This window comes from Electrona antarctica, assembly GCF_951216825.1.
Source record: "Electrona antarctica genome assembly, chromosome: 3".
NCBI classification, from domain to species: domain Eukaryota; kingdom Metazoa; phylum Chordata; class Actinopteri; order Myctophiformes; family Myctophidae; genus Electrona; species Electrona antarctica.
Genome location: NC_136808.1, coordinates 2,078,999 through 2,100,505, shown reverse-complemented (window position 1 = coordinate 2,100,505; position 21,507 = coordinate 2,078,999). Strand labels below are relative to the sequence as shown.

The 21,507-nt window shown below is 42.8% G+C and overlaps 1 protein-coding gene across 1 annotated transcript in view; it reads left to right on the top strand.

Annotated features, from left to right (window-relative positions):
- LOC306920176 (nuclear factor of activated T-cells, cytoplasmic 3-like) overlaps nucleotides 1-20,985 on the top strand; it is a 141,852-nt gene extending 120,867 nt beyond the window's left edge. Inside the window, 1 exon segment of the mRNA XM_079496836.1 lies at nucleotides 20,892-20,985. Coding sequence (XP_079352962.1) covers nucleotides 20,892-20,971 — 80 coding nt within the window. The 3' untranslated portion in view covers nucleotides 20,972-20,985.
- The last annotated feature ends 522 nt before the right edge of the window (nucleotides 20,986-21,507 follow it).

The following is a 21,507-nucleotide window of genomic DNA, read 5'->3' as shown; positions in this document are numbered from 1 at the left end:
GCGTGCGTGCGTGCTCCCATGTTCATGCACACAGCTGCCTCACACCATGGGCATGGCAATGCGGCAGTAACCTGCTGCTCACACTCCATGTCGCACACACACACACACACACACACACACACACACACAGGCTCATACATACAGTACAGTACAGTTACACAAAAACAAAGGTAAAATACAGTCTGTCTGTCTGTCTGTGCGTGTGTGCGTGTGTGCGTGCGTGCGTGCGTGCGTGCGTGCGTATGTGCGTGCGTGCGTGCGTGCGTGCGTGCGTGCGTGCGTGCGCAATGCATGCCTGTCTAGTTGCATTAAAACAGATATAGCCCACATAGTAAACGCCACACACGCCTAAAGACATGTTACCATGCTTTGCTTGCTCCATAAACAACAACATACAACATGTCTACTCATCATGTGTGCGTACCGTACACATACCCACACCCGCCTATTTATACAGTATATATATATATATACATACTGTACATACACATAACACAAGCACCCACACACACCCAGGTCTAAATTTAACCAATTTAGGCCTGACGTCGAATTCAAAAAACGTTCGCTCTGAAAGAATATATACCTATTCAAAGATTTGTGCCGCATTTTTACGATTTTTCAAAAATAGCAGACCTACAAGTTCATAGCGCGCCACTCGGTGGCGCGCCATGAGCTTGTAGATCTGCTATTTTTCAATAGCTAAAGTATAACAGAATGCTTGAAACACCAAAAGGGGTTCCCGCCCAAAATGGGTTAAAGCACAAGCTAATCAGGGTCTGTTTCTGAGGCTTCTGAAAGTAGCACAGCTGTCACTGGCCTAGCTGCTCTGCTCTGGGTCCATATCAATCTGTACTACAAACTATTTAGGAATATAGCTCCGCGCGCCAGGCCGTCCTCATAGCGGTGTAGGGCTGCAGATATCCATTATAATCCAGCCATTATTCTGTCGCTATATATATATATATATATATATATTTCTTCTTTGGCATATAGTCGAACAATGAAGATTTTTTCAAAAACATTTTTGAGAGCAATGTTTAGCTGTAAATGATTGTGTGTGTGTGTTTACATGGCTGTCATGTTGGAAACGGCTGTAAATCAAGCGGGGCGCAGCAGGTGCTTCGATGGTTTGATTAGGCATCGGTCTGTTATAGAGCGGAGCATCGGTCTGTTATCAAGAAATAACACACCGCTGAATACTGCGATTGACCACTCAGAATCAAGCATTCAACCAAGACATGTATTTTATTGATTTGCTTGATTAACTCTTAGCAGAGTGATTCTTGTAACAAACTAACCCATTCTGGGCGGGAACCCCTTTTGGTGTTTTAACTAAGCATTATGTTATACTTACGAGTGGCGCGCTACGAGCTTGTAGGTCTGCTATTTTTGAAAAATCGTGAAAATGCGTCACAAATCTGCTCAGGTGATTGGCTACGGCACTGACCCCTGCTCAGGTGATTGGCTACGGCACTGACCCCTGCTCAGGTGATTGGCTACGGCACTGACCCCTGCTCAGGTGATTGGCTACGGCACTGACCCCTGCTCAGGTGATTGGCTACGGCACTGACCCCTGCTCAGGTGATTGGCTACGGCACTGACCCCTGCTCAGGTGATTGGCTACGGCACTGACCCCTGCTCAGGTGATTGGCTACGGCACTGACCCCTGCTCAGGTGATTGGCTACGGCACTGACCCCTGCTCAGGTGATTGGCTACGGCACTGACCCCTGCTCAGGTGATTGGCTACGGCACTGACCCCTGCTCAGGTGATTGGCTACGGCACTGACCCCTGCTCAGGTGATTGGCTACGGCACTGACCCCTGCTCAGGTGATTGGCTACGGCACTGACCCCTGCTCAGGTGATTGGCTACGGCACTGACCCCTGCTCAGGTGATTGGCTACGGCACTGACCCCTGCTCAGGTGATTGGCTACGGCACTGACCCCTGCTCAGGTGATTGGCTACGGCACTGACCCCTGCTCAGGTGATTGGCTACGGCACTGACCCCTGCTCAGGTGATTGGCTACGGCACTGACCCCTGCTCAGGTGATTGGCTACGGCACTGTACATGAGTAGATTCCCAGACCTGTTGGTAAAAGTCTTACCCTAAAGAAATCATTCAGGGGCATGCATATTTGCTCACAAATGTATTCATAACGTACTCCCGTACTGTGCGTGCGTGCGTGCGTGCGTGCGTGCGTGCGTGCGTGCGTGCGTGCGTGCGTGCGTGCGTGCGAATGACCGGTGCCAGACCGAGCCGCACGCTGCCACTGCTCAGGCATGGCACAGATTAACGACACAGAACCCCTCATTGAAACAGCAGGAAAAATAACACCACTTAGGAAAATCGCAGTCCTCGTCCTCCTCCTCCTCCGACCAAAGGCTCATTAAAGACCATGGCAAAACATACAGCGCCAAAACCCACCCCGCCGTCAAACATGTGGAAACGGGCTCCGTGCGTGTGTCGTCTTTCCGTTCGGTTTGCGTCTCTGCGGCAGCCAAGGCCCTGATGTTGGCGCTCGCTCCAGCGTTGCGTCATGTTCTGCGGCTCGTGCCACTCGTCCAGGCTTTGGGGGCAGCATGCAGGACCAGAGGAAAGCCCTGGACGTTCTTCTGCGCTGATGAGCACTTGTATGTTGTCTCTGGTCCAGGGAAAGGGACAGGCAGTTACTGTTATTTAACCCATTTTGACCTGGGAACGATTCTACAAAATGTCTTCTAAATCCTGACAGTTTTCTGAAAAACCTATGTTTCTATGTCAGTGGTTCTCACACTATTTCATGTCAAGGACCCCCAAAGATATATGTAATTGGCCGCCGACCTCCCATCTGAAAATATGTTGTTCCAGGGACCCCCCCCCCCCCAGAAGCAAATATGAGTTAAAAAACTTTCGCTCTGAAAGAATATAAAGATTTGCACCACATTTTCACGATTTTTCAAAAATAGCAGACCTACAAGCTCGTAGCGCGCTATGAGCTTGTAGATCTGCTATTTTTCAATGGCTAAAGTATAACATAATGCTGGGGGAGATATCATGCTTATGGTCTTCATAAGTCGCTCTGCTACCCTGTGTTAACGCACCATTGTTCACATGGTGTCCCTGACCTGACGTGTTTCGTCGCAGCCTCAGAAGTTTTGCTGAACGACTAGTATAGTATATAGCAGGGGTAGGCAACCTTTAACCTGACTCCGCCAGATGGGCGGCCTGGCCAATCAGCGGCAGCTAGAGGCGGGATCAAGGCATACACAGTGCTGCCTTGATCCCGCCTCTAGCTGCTGCTGATTGGCCAGGCCGTTTGGTGGCCGGAGCATCAAGTCTGCCTGAGAGTTCCCAGATGGGAGCAGGAGGGGGGAACCCAGTGTACTCTCTGCTGCCCCATCTGGCGGAGTCAGGTTAGGCAACCTTAGGCACCAGTGCCAACATTGGCAGAAAGGAGGGTGATCACTGGCACACTGGCACAAGTGTGTGAGAGAGTATTTTTGGTTTTAAATAAACTATTAAAAAAAATGCAGTCAAATAAATGAAGTCCCTCACATTTGTGTGTAAATTACATACTGCATTCTACATTCATTAAAACTGAACCCTGTTATTGCCCTGACTCTAATGATCATCATAACAACGTGAAAGAAAATATTTAAAAAGAAGGGAAAAAAGTTTATATTTGTGGACAATCAAAATATGTATTTTTCACGTGGTGTCATTAAAATTAATTAATGTTGATATGGCACACTGACAATCTAGAAAATAAATGGCACTTCATTTAACCCATTTTGGACGGGAACCCCTTTTGGTGTTAGCATTATGTTATGCTTTAGCTATTGAAAAATAGCAGATCTACAAGCTCGTAGCGCGCCAAAAAAAATCTAAAAACGACTGACACAGAAACATAGCTTTTTCAGAAAACTGTCAGGATGTAGAAGACATTTTTAGAATCTGATCTCAGGTCAAAATGGGTTAAAAAAGGTTGCAGACCCCTGGTATAGACTGGATGATTGAAAACCTTCACTAGTCACTATTTGTTATGACGCGCAAGTGAAGGCTTTACGAAGGGCAAAGTGGTTTTATAATATATGTATTAACCCATTTAGGCCTGACGTCAAAATTTAAAAAAAAAAGTCTTCTAAATCCTGACAGTTTTCTGAAATACCTACATGTTTCTATGTCAGTGGTGCTCAATATTTCATGTCAAGGACCCCAAAAATGATATGTAATCTGAAAATATGTTGTTCCAGGTACCTCCCAGAAGCAAAGATTTGAGTTTAAAACATTCGCACAAAGATTTGCACCGCATTTTCACGACTTTTCAAAAATAGCAGACCTACAAGCTCGTAGCGCGGCACTCAGTGCCACGCTATGAGCTTGTAGATCTGCTATTTTTCAATAACATAATGCTTAAAACACCAAAATGGGTTCAATGGAGCATAGAGCTTATTGGATGTTGATTTTTGTATGCGTCTGTATGTCCTTGCACACTATTGTTGTTTTCACTTCACTGACTCACCCTTCCCTAGTTTAGCAACCCACACTTAGCTTGGTCATAATATTGGAACCCTGCTGAATGCTGCATTTTAAAGCCACAGAAATAATGATTTTTTTTTTGCTGCTGTGCTGTAAAGCTAAACTATCATTTATTTTGAGAAAACTGGCCATAGCCTATGAGTCAAGTATTGTGCCATGGTTTTAGTCATAATGTTTTTTTTTGTTTGTGCTTGTTCTTTTCTTGTGGAATAGTCTCTGTGCAAACAGATATTTAAAGACATAGGGAAATGAAAAATACGTTTTTCCACACTTTTAGAGCATATCTGTGGTCATCATATGGGCATAGCCTATACAAATTTGTGTGTATTTTTATATCAAAAGTCCATAAAAATCCAATTTTAATGACTTCCTTTGAATGAAAACGTGCTGCGTGATGACGTGTCGATTCCGGCATAAATAACAATTAATCTTGATTTCATTCACCTGGTTCATTCCCATGCTGCTCATTCCTCCAAACACAGCAGGTTTTTAATTACAGAATTACTCTTTTTAATCTCATTCCAGATGACATCCAGACAGTGTATCACTAGTTTTAAACGTATTTCAGCACGCTAAAATATGTATCTGAAAACATAGGTTAGAAAAAAGCCACAAGCCTTGCTGTCTGTGACTTGTAAACAAACAACCTCCACATGTCGTGCATGTAGCGTCCCATAGCCTAAAGGGATGCAACACTCTGATTGGTTCAAAAACAACACAGCTTTCCATTTCAGAGTGAAACGTCAAAATAAAATGCCCCAAATAGCCGTCTTTGTGTACCAACAGGATGGAACTAGTGTAAGTGTGAATTAAAGCATGAGTGTGATTGTAGTTTTCAAATCCAGGTGAAAAGGACCAGGCAACATGAAGCTTCACACTTGAGCCTTATTTAAATACTTTGTCATATGACAGGGTCCCTACAAGCTCACGCGTTGTGAGCTTGTAGAGCGGCTACTGTATGTCCTTGTGTGGGACGGTGAAACATTTGCTTTGGCGGCCATATAGCTGAGCTGCCCGGGTCGCCAGTGCTTAAAGATGGAGTGCCACATTTTTTTTTATTTTTCCAGTTTTTCATATGTCTATGAGGTGACACCCTGGAGTCGTTTTTATGTGCAATGATGTATTCACTTTGTATTTAGGGTTTTTTAGGGTCTTTCCTGGAGGCTGAACCCTGAAACGTGCCAATGAAAAAAAACAGTAATATAGTGACATCACATTATCAGCCCCTCCCCTAACCCCTCCCCCTTTTTCATACAACTACAGCTGTGGGTGCGGCTTCAGTTCAGGTGGATCACCACCCATCACCACCCACCAGGCAAACCAGGCATACTTAATGAACTGGTGGGGGGTGCCCACATACAAATACTAACAAACAAATAACAAATACTGTACCCTTTTTTGGAAAAAATCTTCCTCCTTATATAACAATAAGACCTGATGATCATGTTTTAGGGTGGGGAAAAAAATCATGGCACTCCATCTTTAAATGTTTTCTTCCCTACGAGCGGGTCCTGTGGTCATCTGGTGAGATCTGTGGCCCGCATCAAAGACGGCCGTCTCTTGAATCACTTATAATCACAAATGGGAAATCCGCCGATGATTCACAGAGATGAGTGACTTTCTGAAACAGACTTTATGTGCCTTCCTCGCTCGCTCGCTCGCTCACTCACTCACTCACTCGCTTGCTCACTCACTCACTCACTCACTCACTCACTCACTCACTAGCTAGCTCACTCACTCGCTCGCTCGCTCACTCACTCACTCACTCACTCACTCACTCACTCACTCACTAGCTCACTCACTCGCTCACTCACTCACTCACTCACTCACTCACTCACTCACTCACTCACTCACTCACTCCTCCAGTCAAAAAATTAAAAGAAAAAATAAAGTAACAGAGAGAATGCAGGACTGATAAAAGATTGACTTAGAAAGCTTGGAACATGATTCTGCAATTCATTGTTTTAAATGATGATGTCTGTATTATCATTAAATAAATCTTTAAAAAAAAAAAAGAAAGCTTGGAACATTTCAGTAGACTGTTTCCATGCACCGGACGGTGTTTGTCCAGTTGAAGCACACATTGCTCAAACAGATCTCACACCAGCCAGCGAACGTCTCATATTTGGTGCCGTAGCCTACCCAGGGCCCTCGTGAAGGCGCGCGTACGTCATTAACATGACCATGCCGAGTGGAAACTGCATGTGTTTGACATCAGCCCCAAATCTTGATTCTCTTCTCTTTATTTTTCTCTTCTTGCCTTGTCCTCCACTTGTGCGTTTTCCAGCCTGTGGCGCGTATTCGTCATCCACTGGATCGGACAATCAGTCAAAGCCCGGTCCACCAGATTTTTTGGACTTTGGAAATTTTCTTGAACGTGTCATCGGGGGTTATGATAATCAACCCGTTTTCCATTCCGACAGTAGACATGTTTACGGTACCGCACGTCCATCTGTCCATCTTTTTCACTGCTCTGTTTCGCATTACGGGAAGCTTTTCAAATACAGTATGTCTCTTTTTTAACGTTGTCCCTCGCATAATCGAGACGTGACGCTAACGATTCGCAGTAGGGGCCTTGGATCATCTGGTGGTCGTCGCTCAGAGTAAATTCTGGGAAATTAAAAAAGAGCGAGATCCAGGAGTCACATTGATTCACTCATCATGTAGCAGATTTGACAGCATTCGTGCCTCGTGAGTCGAAATGGGAAAAGGTCGAGCAGCTCCTTTCTCATTAGCGTGATGTTGTTTTGACCGTTGGCGTTCGACTGGGGTGTTTTTTCATTTAAGGGTAACAGGGGTTGATATCTGCGTCTACCACAGCTAGAGGGAGATTAACCCATTTTGGGCGGGAACCCCTCTTGGTGTTTTAAGCATTATGTTATGCTTTAGCTATTGAAAAATAGCAGATCTACAAGCTCGTAGCGCGGCACCGAGTGCCGCGCTACGAGCTTGTAGGTCTGCTATTTTTGAAAAATCGTGAAAATGTGCAAATTTCTAATATATATTTTTTCAGAGCGAACATTTTTAACTCAAATCTTTGCTTCTGGGGGGGTCTCTGGAACAACATATTTTCAGATGGGGGTCGGAGGCTAATTACATATACATTTTGGGGTCCTTGACATGAAATTGTTTGAGAACGACATAGAAAAATGAGGTTTTTCAGAAAACTGTCAGGATTTAGAAGGCATTTGTAGAATCGACGTCAGGTCTGAATGGGTTAATGTGACTTTCCTCTCATTGCTTATTTGATTATGAGTAATCTGTACTGTCATGCATCACTAATGGACCGTACCAGGGAATTATACCCAGTGTTCCTACAGTACCAGTACTAGTAGTACTGGTACTGTACTAGTACTAGTACTACTAGTACAGCACTAGTGAAGCCCTCCCAGTAGTTGAAAGTAACTAAGTGCATTTACTCAAGTAGCCTACTGTACCTGCATGCAATTTTGTATGTACATGTATGTCCATTTTTAAGTGGTGCAACCACTCCCTTACGGAGCTATGTGTGTGGGTGGGTGACTGGGTGTCTGGGTGGCTGGGTATGAGCATGAAAACAGCATGGTTGTTTTTCACCATCTGTGCGCAATGCCAGTACATTACAGTGACAGTACAGTACAGTACAGTACAGTACAGTACAGTACAGTACAGTACAGTACAGTACAGTGCAGTACAGTACAGTACAGTACAGTACAGTACAGTAGAGGGACCGCCACACGGTAACTCTGTCATTTCTCAACCGTTTCGGAAGCGGCGAGGCATGCCGGAACCGGCACCCCTTGGGCGTGTTCCTGGGGGGTCCCCCACACGGAGTTGCACCACTCACTTCACACGGGTGTGATTTTTCCACTTCTTTTACTTTTACTTATCTCCATTACGCCGGCTGGCGCATAGTAGGGCAGCAACACAGTTCCTCCACTTGCATCTGTCTTTGGCCATCTTCTCTATATGGTCCCCCCTTTTCCACTTCTACTCAGTATTCTACATTTTACTCCACTACAATTACTTGAAAGTTTTATTTACTAGTTACTTTTTAATAGAAATATATTTGATAATTACTATTTGAAGATCCGGATCCAGTCCGGGTTTTCCCAATTAAAAAAATGGCAAAATCAACATTTTTTTAATTATAAAACAGTACGAGTTTTGGTGCCGTTCTATACTGTCTGAATAAACTGCGCGCCACCGAGTGGCGCGCTACGAGCTTGTAGGTCTGATATTTTTGAAAAATCGGAGGATTTAGAAGACGTTTTTTTTATTTTTGAGGTCAGGCCTAAATGGATTAAAGGGGAATACCACTCATTTTCAACATTTTACCATGCCATTAATATACCTTAGAGCTGTTGTGTGGATACAATAAAAAAGTCCCCCCATTCTGTGTTTCCTAGAGAAATCATTAACACAAAAATCATTAACATGGTGAAACACATCTTGATGACATCATCAAGATGTGATTCACCATGTTAATGATTTTTTTCAGACCTCCAGTTCTAGGAAACACAGAATAGGGGGCCTTTTTTATTATTTTCACACAACAGCTCTAAGGTATATTAATGATAAAATGTTAAAATGAGTGGAATGCCCCTTTAAAGGGTAAGACCACTTTTGTAGAGGTTTGGGTTGTGTAGTTACCTTGCCATGATGCAACTCCAAATGTGGACAAGAAATCAAAAATAATTTCTCCAGTGATTAGAAATTGATAATTCAAAATATGCTCCTCATTGACTTACATTGTACGCTGAAACAGCTCTCAAAGTCACTCTTTTAGTACGTAAACAAACACAAACAAAGTTGTTTCAGACAATATAGAGCAACACCAAATCTCATGTGGTTTTCTTTTTTCATAAAAATGTTAACTTCCTGTTGATTTGTCCATTTTTATTCAGAAGAAAACCCGGACTGGATCCATAGATCCGGATCCAGATCTTCATATAGTAAAATCAACAGGAAGTTACCATTTTTATGAAGAAATAAAACCACATGAGTTTTGGTGTTGCTCTATATTGTCTGAAACAACTTTGTTTGTGTTTGTTTACGTACTAAAAGAGTGACTTTGAGAGCTGTTTCAGCGTACAATGTAAGTCAATGAGGAGCATATTTTGAATTATCAATTTCTAATCACTGGAGAAATTATTTTTGATTTCTTGTCCACATTTGGAGTTACATCATGGCAAGGTAACTACACAACCCAAACCTCTACAAAAGTGGTCTTACCCTTTAAGTAAAAGATCTGAGTAAATCAGAGTACTCCAACACCACTAGTCCACTACCACTATTGGTAGTGGTTCCACGGTACCACTACCTCCAATAGTGGTACACTATTGGTACCACGACCGTTGAGCCGATTCTACTCTATGGCTCCGAGACATGGACACTTTCAAAGAAACAAGAGAATCGGTTGGATGGCACTTACACCCGCCTTCTAATGAGAGCGCAAAATCTGTCTCGGAAGAGCCACCCATCGACTAATCTATCTAATATACGGCAACCTTCCCCGTGTTTCTTCACTAGTCCGATCCAGAAGAGCGCAGTTTGCCGGCCACTGCTACAGAGCTGACAATGAGGTTATATCTTCTCTTCTTCTCTGGAGTCCTGCCTCAAAGCAGACCAGAGGTAGAAAACTGTCGTTCCCTGATGTCATCGCTATAGGGACACATGCTTCAGTAGGCAGGAACTAGGGGTGGCAATGAAGGATCGGGAAGTCTGGCGTAAGCATTGTGGAATCCATGATCTCGACCGCGGTCGAAAAATGATGACGACAAGCTCATAGCGCGCCACCGAGTGGCGCGCTACGAGCTTGTAGGTCTGCTATTTTTGAAAAATCAAAGAACCACTGACATAGAAACATAGCTTTTTCAGAAAACTGTTTCGACACAGAAATAAAGTATTGATTTCTGGTGAGCGACACATAAAGTTCAGCATGTTGTGACATTTCACTTCCTTCCTCGCCTATTCTGACACAACTATAGGGAGACCCACTCAGTCATCCTCACAGAGGATTTCCTGTCCTGCCTGAACTATAAATAGCTGATCTACAAGCTCACAGCACAGTGAGCTTGTAGATCAGCTATTTTCGGCGAGTGTGACACATGACATAAGACAACACTACTACCACAAGCAGGCACACGCTGAATAATCACTTCTGTCTTCGAGCGGTTACCAGTAAACGTGAGAAACCGGTATCGACAAAACGAAATTGGTCAGAGGTTGAGCTGTCGACTCAAACCGCTCTTTCACTTCTGGATGTCTGATTGTTTTCACAGTTCAGTCTTGAATGAAACTATTACGTCTGCCACGTAAATCTGTTTGACTGACTGGTGGTTTATTATGCTGTGTTCTTCATCCGCTCTTTGAAATGATCAGAGCCAAATTAAACCCCATAGGCTATTATTATAGTATTGTCTGATTCCAATAGTTTTTCACTTAACTGATCGTAAATCAGTCTGCACATAATATCGCAGACAGTTCAGCTTGTCTTGCAGTTACTTCAGTGATTAGTGTGATTTGTTAGAAGACGAACGATGAAAGAGGATTCAATCGACCGCCTTGAGTGAAACAACAGATGATCTAAGAACTATCACAACCTAGATCTTATTTTGTGGACATTCGGCACAACCTTATAAGCTGTGTGCGTGTGTGCGTGCCTTTGTGTGTGTCTATACGCACGTACACGCACATGTATTCAGACCAAATGACCCTTGGGGTTATCTACCGTATGTGTTTGTCTTTTTGTGAAGTCGGTCTGTCGGGAGAATGATCGCATGGAAAATCACTGCAAAAATAAACACACGTCTTTTAATTAATTAATATATTTATTTGTGAATACCCTAAAATATTCCTAATCTAAATTTATACCTAAAACACAGCTGCATAGTGAGTCTCCCCAGCTGCACAGGAGGAGACTCAGGAGAGTCTGACAAATGAAGATCATCATCATGCCTCTATGGCCTCTTTTCCACCGCTTGGGAACCGCTTCAGTTCAGAACCAGTTTTTAGTCCATTTTCACGATTTTTAAGTGGTGCAACCACTTCCTTAAGTGACTATGTGTGTGGGTGTGTGGGTGCCTGCCTGGCTGCGTCTGAGCATGAAAACAGCATGGTTGTTTTTCACAACCTAACACACACACAAACACACACGCACATATTAACTGTATATATGGTGATTTTGGGTGTGCCAGTACAGTACAGTGACAGTACAGTACAGTACAGTAGAGGGTACAGTAGAGGGACCCCCACACGGTAACTCTGTCATTTCTCAACCGTTTCGGACGCGGGGCGGCTCGCCGGAATCGGACCGGCACCCTGGGTGCGTTCCTGTGGGTCTGGAACTCCCCCCCCCCCCCCCAGGGACCCCCACACGGAGTACCTATATTGAATTGTTTATAGGATCAATATAAGTAAATTCATATATGAACACTTCCACAGGAGTATAGCTTTTTCATATTTATCACCCCCGTTTTGTAATTTTCACATACAGTAGGCCTAGAGGTGATAGGTGAATAGGTAAAAAGGTAATTAATAGTTCTCACCGTGAAACTTCCCCAGTTGATTACTTAGACAAGGACAATGATTTGTTGTATTACACATTTTCTGAAATTGTACATTTAAATATGCAAATTAGGCATTATGTAGGAAAATATGAAAAAATCTACTACTGTGGAAGCGTTATCATTCATATATTAATTTACTTATATTGACAATTTAATATAGGTATGGTTTTGCCCACTCAATTCATAATTAACGTTCCAATTTTGGAGGTCTGGCTCATGGACAAAAAAACTGGTTCTGAACTGAACCGGATCCCCCACCGGTGGAAAAGGGGTCCGTACATGTGAAGCCTCAGTTACACTTAGTTGTGTGTATAAGGCGCAGTAAATGGCAGATCTACAAGCTCACAACACGTCACGAATGTGACGGGTTGTGAGCTTGTAGATCTGCTATTTACGACATGCCAACACCGGCACTCAACTAAGCATAAATCAGGCTTAAGAAGGGATTTTAAAAGAATCTTCCTTGTGGTTATACACTCAATTAGGGCTGTGACAGCTAATCGGAACGGTTGATCTGCTGTTTTTAATCACGTCCAATTCCACTTGTTCAACCTGTATTCTAGTATTGAGTTCTCTCTCTCTCTCTCTCTCTCTCTCTCTCTCTCTCTCTCTCTCTCTCTCTCTCGGCCTGAACATTTTATTTTCAGTTCACTAAGAGCTGAAGAGACAGGAAAGAGACCCTTGTTTTCTGAACAAACAACGCAGTGGTTACTATCAGAATATGGTGCTATAGGCCTGACCTCAAAATGAAATGCTCCAGTTTTCTGAAATAAATATTTTCACGATTTTTCAAAAATAGCAGACCTACAAGCTCGTAGCGCGCCACTCGGTGGCGAATATGAGCTTGTAGATCTGCTATTTTTCGATAGCTAAATTATAACAATGTTTAAAACACCAACAGGGGTTCCCGCCCAAAATGCGTGTTTTTTCTAGTCAAAATAAACTTCACTTACAGCACCTTTTTCAATGTGGCCACGGCCTCGTTCTGACATGACTTAAAGGGGCATTCCACTCATTTTCAACATTTTGCACCATGTTAATTATTTTTTTCAGACCTCCAGTTCTAGGAAACACAGAATGGGGGAATTTTTATGTATTATTTATTTCCACACAACAGCTTTAAGGTATATTAATGACATAGTAAAATGTTGAAAATGAGTGGAATGGACAGGTACAGATGTGGAGCGGAAAAAAAAGTGAAGCAATGTGATGTTTTTTTTTCCAGATGTCTGCCGGCTGCCACCTCCCACTCAGTGTTGGCCTGTAGCTGGCAACAGCAACGCATAACTGTCAAATCTGAGAGGGTACAAAATGGAACCAAATGGACCATTTTGTACCCTCTCAGAGTTACAAATGGATCAATGAACACTGAGGATTTGACTGTGCCAGATGTATGTTCTTCCGTTTGAACCATTTTGTTGTGCAAGGTCACACTTCGGCGGTGTGTGACAGTCCGGTCGCCTTCAGTCCCTGTGGTGGAAAGTAAATAAGTACATTTACTCAATAGTACTTGAGTAATACTTTGAATAGGTACTTAGTTACTTAGTTGAGTATTTCCATTACTTGGTCACTTTATACTTGTATTTGTGTGTGTGTGTGTGTGTGTGTGTGTGTGTGTGTGTGTGTGTGTGTGTGTGTGTGTGTGTGTGTGTGTGTGTGTCAGAGGAAGAGTCCTCCCACGCTAACAGGATGATGTGAGTGACGGTGGCTCTAGGTCTCATGTGTCACATCACACACACACACACAAATAAACACCACAATGCGCGCGCGCGCACACACACACACACACACACACACAAATAAACACCACAATGCGTGCACACACACACACACACACACACACACACATACACACACACTGTGCAAAAATTTTACCCACTCACACCATACACGCCACCACGGACAGAAACTTTAACTGCTACAAGAACACCACTCACCTGTCACTGATTGCCCCGATCTCTTATCGAATGCTCCTAAATATGACATTATTATCTGCTTAAATATGATTTACTTAAAACCGCTACAAGTGACATTTTTTGGGGTTACTTAAAACGTGTCTTGTTAACCCATTTTGACCTGGGAACGATTCTACAAATGCCTTCTAAATCCTGACAGGTTTCTGAAAAACATGAGCTAAAAACGAACGCTCTGAAAGAATAATATATTGAAACATTTGGGCCACATTTTCACAATTTTTCAAAAATAGCAGACCTACAAGCTCATAGCGCAGTTGAGATTTGATATTGTTCCAGTTTCAAATTCGTCTGCTCATTTATTTGTTTCGCTTCAATTTCACTTGTTTATTCTGTTTCCTCTCTTGCGTTCTCTCTCTTGACTGGATAAAATTGTTTTCCCGACCTTAAAATATATTTTTTTTTTTTCTAAAGACTGAACAAACAGTTCAGTCTTTAGAAAAAAAAATAACAGCACCTTTAAATATTCCATAATTATTTAGACAGATAACAACTTCTTAATCCCTATTTTAATACTCGGCTAAAGCTATAAAATAGCCAATCCACGGCTCACACAACGCATTGCAAATGCTACACGCTGTGAGATTCTAGATCTGCTCTTCTCATATAGTTTTTGGAGAATTGCCGGGAAACTAATTGAAATGTTCCCCTGGAATGACATGCCCAAAAATATGGGCACCAAGTTGAAAAAGTGGTTAAATATGTCATTCATTTGAAATATGGTCTATGGTTTTAAAGGCTGTTGTTAAATATGTCATTCATTTGAAATATGGTCTATGGTTTTAAACGCTGTTGGCAGAAACCACTGAGGAATGATGTTTTGTTTTGTTTGCCAGGATGCAATACGTTAATTAATTCACTCGGTATGTTTTCATTCTCATTTTAAGAGGGGTTGTTTTCATTGTGCATTGATTTATATGACCTAGCAATGTGGGTATAGATCATGTTTATGATCAGCCTCAATTATCCTTTCATATCATTTTAATTAACCCATTTTGGGCGGGAACCCCTTTTGGTGTTTTAAACATTATGTTATAATTTAGCTATTGAAAAATAGCAGATCTACAAGCTCATAGCGCGCCACCGAGTGGCGCGCTACGAGCTTGTAGGTCTGCTATTTTTGAAAAATCGTGAAAATGTGGTGCAAATTTGTTTTTAACTCAAATCTTGAGTTTGAGTTAAAACGTTTTTAACTCAAATCTTTGCTTCTGGGGCGTACCTGGAACAACATATTTTCAGATGGGGGGCCAGAACCCTATTACATATAATTGTTGGGGTGCTTGACATGAAATATTGTGCACCACGGATATAGAAACATGAGGTTTTTCAGAAGAAAAGACATTTTAAAAATACATTTTTTCGACGTCAGGCCTAAATGGGTTAATACACGTCGTCTCTCCACATCAAACACTAACACTAATAGGCGTTCGTCATCCGTTTCATTCAGTAGGGAGTTTCTCAGTGGTGAAAGAAGCACTCAAATGTATTAGTTAACCCATTTTGGCCTGACGTCGAATTTTAAAAAATGTCTTCAAATCATGACAGTTTTCTGAAAAACCCTGAATTTTGTTTTCTATGTCAGTGGTTCTCAAACTATTTAATTTCAAGGACCCCTAGAATTATATGTACTTGGCCGCCGACCCCCATGTCAAAATATGTTCTTCCAGGGACCCCCCAGAAGCAAAGATTTGAGTTAAAAACTTTGGCTCTGAAAGAATATTTCAGAGCCAATATTTTCACGATTTTTCAAAAATAGCAGACCTACAAGCTCGTAGCGCGCCACTCGGTGGCGCGCTATGAGCTTGTAGATCTGCTTGTAGATCAATAGCTAAAGCATAACATAATGCTAACACCAAAAGGGGTTCCCGCCCCCAAAATGGGTTAAGTAAAAGTATCAATACCACAATGAAGAAATAATTCTCTGTACAAGTTAAAGGCCTGTATTCAGAATTGTACTTGAGTAAAAAATACAAAAAGTGTCGGCTTCAAAACGCGTCGCTATAGCCAAATTGTTACTTGAGAACTGTACTTGGAGTAAATGTACTTAGTTACTTTCCGCCACTGGGAGTTTGAACCATATTGAACCATCTTGTTTCATCAGATATTGACTTGGGAGTATCGAGTGAATCTGTATAGCCTGGGGGAATGTGTGATGATGGCAAAAACACAGCTGCACAAGTGGTCAGTAATTATAGCCTGGTTTAGAACTGATGGAGGGCAGCAGGAGGTATAGAGCGGGCCGCTTTGGGAACCGGAAGGTTCCCGGTTCGATCCCCCCCTGGATTTAGTGTCAAAGTGTCCCAAAAAACGGAGCCCTCATCAACTGCTCCCGATGAGCAGGAACCCCTGTTGGTGTTTTAAGCATTATGTTATGCTTTAGCTATTGAAAAATAGCAGATCTACAAGCTCATAGCGCGGCACCGAGTGCCGCGCTACGAGCTTGTAGGTCTGCTATTTTCGATGAGCAGGTTGGTGTATTATTGCATTGTTTCCTCCACCGGTCGGAGTGTGAATGTAATGCACATTGTAATAGATGCTATATAGAGCGTCGCAGTCCCGCCCCCTACCAGGGCCCAGGAAATTAAACCCCCGTTCATTTTCCTCATAGACATTTCAAAAAGTATTTATTTAAAGACCTTTTAAGCCTCGTACAAAGCCAACTCGAGTTGTGACAAATCATGACGATAAAACACAACACTTTTTTTCTTGTTTTTCTTCTTTGTAATTATTTGTTTGGTCCAAAATATTGTGTTTATTGTCATGATTTGTCACGACTCGAGTTGGCTTCGTACGACGCTTAAAAGTTCTTTAAATAAATACTTTTTGAAACGTCTATGGGAAAAATGCATTGGGAATTATTTCCTGGGCCTGGCGTCGTCATGAAAGGGGGCGGGACTGCGACGCTCTATAGACAGCACCATTTACTGTTTGCATGCTGGAAAATAGCAGATCTATAATCTCACAACACCTAGTGGATAAATATGAAGCAATATGGAGAGAGGAATCCATTGGAGAGTTTGTTATTCTGTCGGTCATGTACGGACACGTCTGTCTGTCTGTCTGTCTGACAGGCGCCCCCGGCAGCCCACCCACAGCACCAAACTAATTTGTAAAGCCGGCTTCCTGTCCTTCCTGTTTTTGATTGATTGATTGAATACCTTATTTAACAGTTTGCAGGAGGAAAAAAAAGCACAGGAAAGTACAGTTCAATACAAGGTCTGCTAATGAGGATTCATAACTCGAAAGAAAGTCAATGGCTTTGTTTCCATTGGGGTCCTTCATATTCGATTCATCTGAACATTTAACCCCTTTTGGTGTTAGCATTATGTTATGCTTTAGCTATTGAAAAATAGCAGATCTACAAGCTCGTAGCGCGCCACCGAGTGGCGCGCTACGAGCTTGTAGGTCTGCTATTTTTGAAAAATCGAAGAACGACTGACAGAAACGTAGCTTTTTCAGAAAACTGTCAGGATGTAGAAGACATTTTTAGAATCTGATCTCAGGTCAAAATGGGTTAATACAAATTACAGTACTATGCAAAAATATCATATAAACGTTTAGAAATCAAAAGAGTAAGGGGGGGTTCTGGGGCCAGTTTTGGAATTGCAGCCACCTGTACATGCTTTGAGCGCGGTTTTGAAGGAGAGTAGGGATTGGCATTCCTGTAGGACTTGCTACGACTGTGTCCCACATGATGCTTAATGTAATACACCATCACATGAGCTCGTGTAGATCAGCTCTTCTCAGGACAGGTTTTCATTTGACGGAGGACAGAGTAACAAGTCATCATTTACCAAGCCAACAAATAACACAATATTTCACATCGGTCTACTCCTGGAACATATTTTAGCACCGTTTCCACAAATACCAGACAAATGAAAGTCTCTCTCTCTCTCTCTCTCTCTCTCTCTCTCTCTCTCTCTCTCTCTCTCTCTCTCTCTCTCTCTGCAAATAAATGCCGTACTTTGTTATATACAAGACAAAGTATCGAAAATAGACAATTCACAAGCTCACAAATGTGCCGAAAAAACATCGCGTTGTGAGCTATTTTTGTCAATCAATTTATTTTGAAAGTGGTTCTGTGGGTTTTCTAAATATTTAAGCGGGCTATTCTGACTAAATAATTACTGCATAGAATCCCATTGGAGCACGAATATTTATTTATTTTATTTTATTTCCTGAAAAGTAAGCGTTTTGGACATACAAGGTTTCCTCCACCCGACAACGACGATGTATATATACTGTGTACCGTGGGGAGCATGGCATTTGAAGTTAATTTAATATATATGGCTGTATTTTTACTGGCTCCCCACCGTGTGGTGGAGCTCTGAGTCACAGTGGGGCCCAGTGGTGTCAACAGAAAATGGCCTTCCAAACAATCAGCCCTCTGTTGGGAGGTTGTGTTCCTTCGTTGGCTCAAAGCGGACGTGAGCGCCCCAGCCAGCCAGCCACGAGCGAGCTAGCACTCCCTTATTTATTTAATACCGGGGCTCCAAACGGACGCTGGCTGGCAGAGTAATTGCACAATCACTGTGAGCCCTGCAATGGCTCTCCTCCATCCAGACTTGACGATACTTGTGCTTTTTGAGAACATGAATTCTGAAAGCCCCCCCAAAAAAAGAAATAGAAAAACAGGCCACCACTCGTGACGTCATGTGGTCATGTCACAGTGGGCGCCCCTCACTTCACACAAGTGTGATTTTTGAGGGCCTCCTATATACAGCTTTTGACCCCACACACGTCCCATTATTGTCTCCACCAGGCCGAAGGCATGGGGAGAGGGTATGTTTTGCACTCCGTCCGTCCGTCCGTGTGTCCGTCCGTCCGTCCGTGTGTCCGTCCGTCCGTCTGTGACGGACGGACGGACGGACAGACACATGCTCTCCATAGTCATGTGATCAAGACGTTGTTTGAGGCGAACGGTTCTCGAGTTTCGTGCATTACAGCCGTACACACATACAGAGACTATATGGTACATTTATAGATAAGATGGATTAGTTTTATACACGCTCACATACCTCCATAACATGCACCAGGAGATGTACTATCCTGCCTTAAAGCTCCAATCAGTGCGTAATCAAGTAAATAAGTAAATGTACGACTGTGGCTCAGGAGGTAGAGCAGGTCGTCCAATGATCCATGGGTCGGGGGTTCGAATCCCGGCTCCTCCTGTCTACATGTCGAAGTGTCCTTGGGCAAGACACTGAACCCCAAATTGCTCCCGATGTGCTGGTTGGTACCTTGCATGGCTTCCGCCGCAATCGCTGTGTGAATGTGTGTGTGAATGGGTGAATGTAATGCACAATCTATGTAAAGCGCCTTGGATAAAGGCGCTATATAAATGCACCATTTACCATTTTTTACCAATTGTAGTACTCTTAGTTACTAGTTAGTTACTTTGCAGATTTTTATTCATAATAATTAATAACTTATTTTTATTTTTTACAATGTGGTACTGTTACTTTTACTTAAGTCCAAAAAATTGGAGTTCTTCCCTTCCACCACTGGCTCTCATGAAGTCATGGACAGCTCGAGATGCTTGGCGGTCCGTGGAGGACCGGGTTCAATAGGAGTCAGTGTGTTGTGGTAATTTAATGGTACAAAAAAAAATAATAATAATTCCCCCGGACACGAAGGTCAGGAGTTACGCACGCAGTCAACCACTAAATGGTTTCTCTCTTCTGGTGTGTGTGTCGATGGTGAATAAGCAGATGTCATGTCAAAACGGTTGACTTTGTGACCTTTTGCATGTTGCCAGTTGGTGTCTCCTTTAAACTTGTGTTCTAGCCCAGAGAAGCATGGCAGTTTGAGAGTGATACACCACCGCCCTCTGCTGGCAGGAAGTTTGTCCAACAAACACTGTTGTAATTCAAGCAAACGTCTCTACAAACCACTCTATACTTTACTTCATTGTATGGTGAATTGTGAAAATTGCTAGCTAATCTACAAGCTCACAATATCGTGAGCTTGTGTTTTTTTTTGTTTTCTGTTGTTTTTACATTATAAATTGTTCGCCTATAAAATATAGGATTTCAGTTTGGAAGTGGTTAACCCATTTTGAGCGGGAACCCCTTTTGGTGGTTACCGTTACATACATTATGTTATAATTTAGCTATTGAAAAATAGCAGATCTACAAGCTCATAGCGCGCCACCGAGTGGCGCGCTATGAACTTGTAGATCTGCTATTTTTGAAAAATCGTTAAAATGTGCCTCAAATCTTTCAGAAAATTGTCATGATTTAGAAAACTTTTTTTTTAAAATTTCGAGGCCTGAAGTGGTTAAAGTAGACCAGGTCTAATAAGAGCATGACTTCCATGCGCAATAGACTGTTTTCGTGGCAGCCATATAGAGGGTATGTGCATGCAGAAAGTGACTGGCAAAGTGAGTTTAACATTGTTTAACCCATTTAGACCTGACACCAGATTCTACAAAATGTCTTCTAAACCCTGACAGTTTTCCAAAAAATAAAGCTATGTTTCTATGTGAGTGGTTCTCAAACTATTTCATGTCAAGAACCCCCAGAATTATATGTAATTGGCCACGGACCACAATCTCAAATTATGTTGTTCCAGGGACCCCCCAGAAGCAAAGATTTTGAGTTAAAAATGTTCGCTCTGAAAGAATATATATATAAGATTTGTGCCGCATTTTCACGATTTTTCAAAAAATAGCTAAAGAATAACATAATGCTTAGATAAAACACCAAAAGGGGTTCCCGCCCAGAATGGGTTAAGGTTTCTTTATTATTACACTTTCAACCTGGCATTCTAAAATCAGAATAACATGTTCTAAAATAAATAATAATTCATCCTTTTTTACTACAATCGTTTTGTGTGTTTCTTTCACAGTGAACGAGATCATCGGCAGAGACATGTCCCAGTCGCCCGGCCAGTCGCACGGCCCTCAGGCCGCACACAGCCAGTCGTAGCCCCGCCCCGCCCCGCCCCGCCACCGTCCTGCAGCCCGGGCTGGGAGGACGCACTCCGCTCCATGGGACTGTCTCCACACCCTCTCCTCCTGCTGATCCTCCCCTTCACACCGGTCCTGCTCCTGTACCGTATAGCGGTCCGGTTCCGGTCCGGGACAAGACACCGCGGTGAGGGACAACAGGACGGCAAGGAAGACGACGGCGCAGACTGAGAATGAACTCTGCCATCTGCCAGACTAACGGATACACATACAGACAGACACTCCTACTTGTGGAGGACTTCATCTAAGAGCTAACATCCACGTTACAATACAAAGCAGTCACTCGATGGGGGGCGGAAAAAAAACTATCGGTAGAATAGAATGCAGCATTGGTTCTCAAAGTGGGGTCCGGGGACTGCCTGGCTGATTCTATAGGCTATTCTAACAGGGCGTGAATACAGAGGGAGACAGAGCTGGAATGTGACATCTGCGATAAAATGATGAAATAATATAGGAAAACTGCCATGCAGCATTCGCACGTCGAAATTATATATT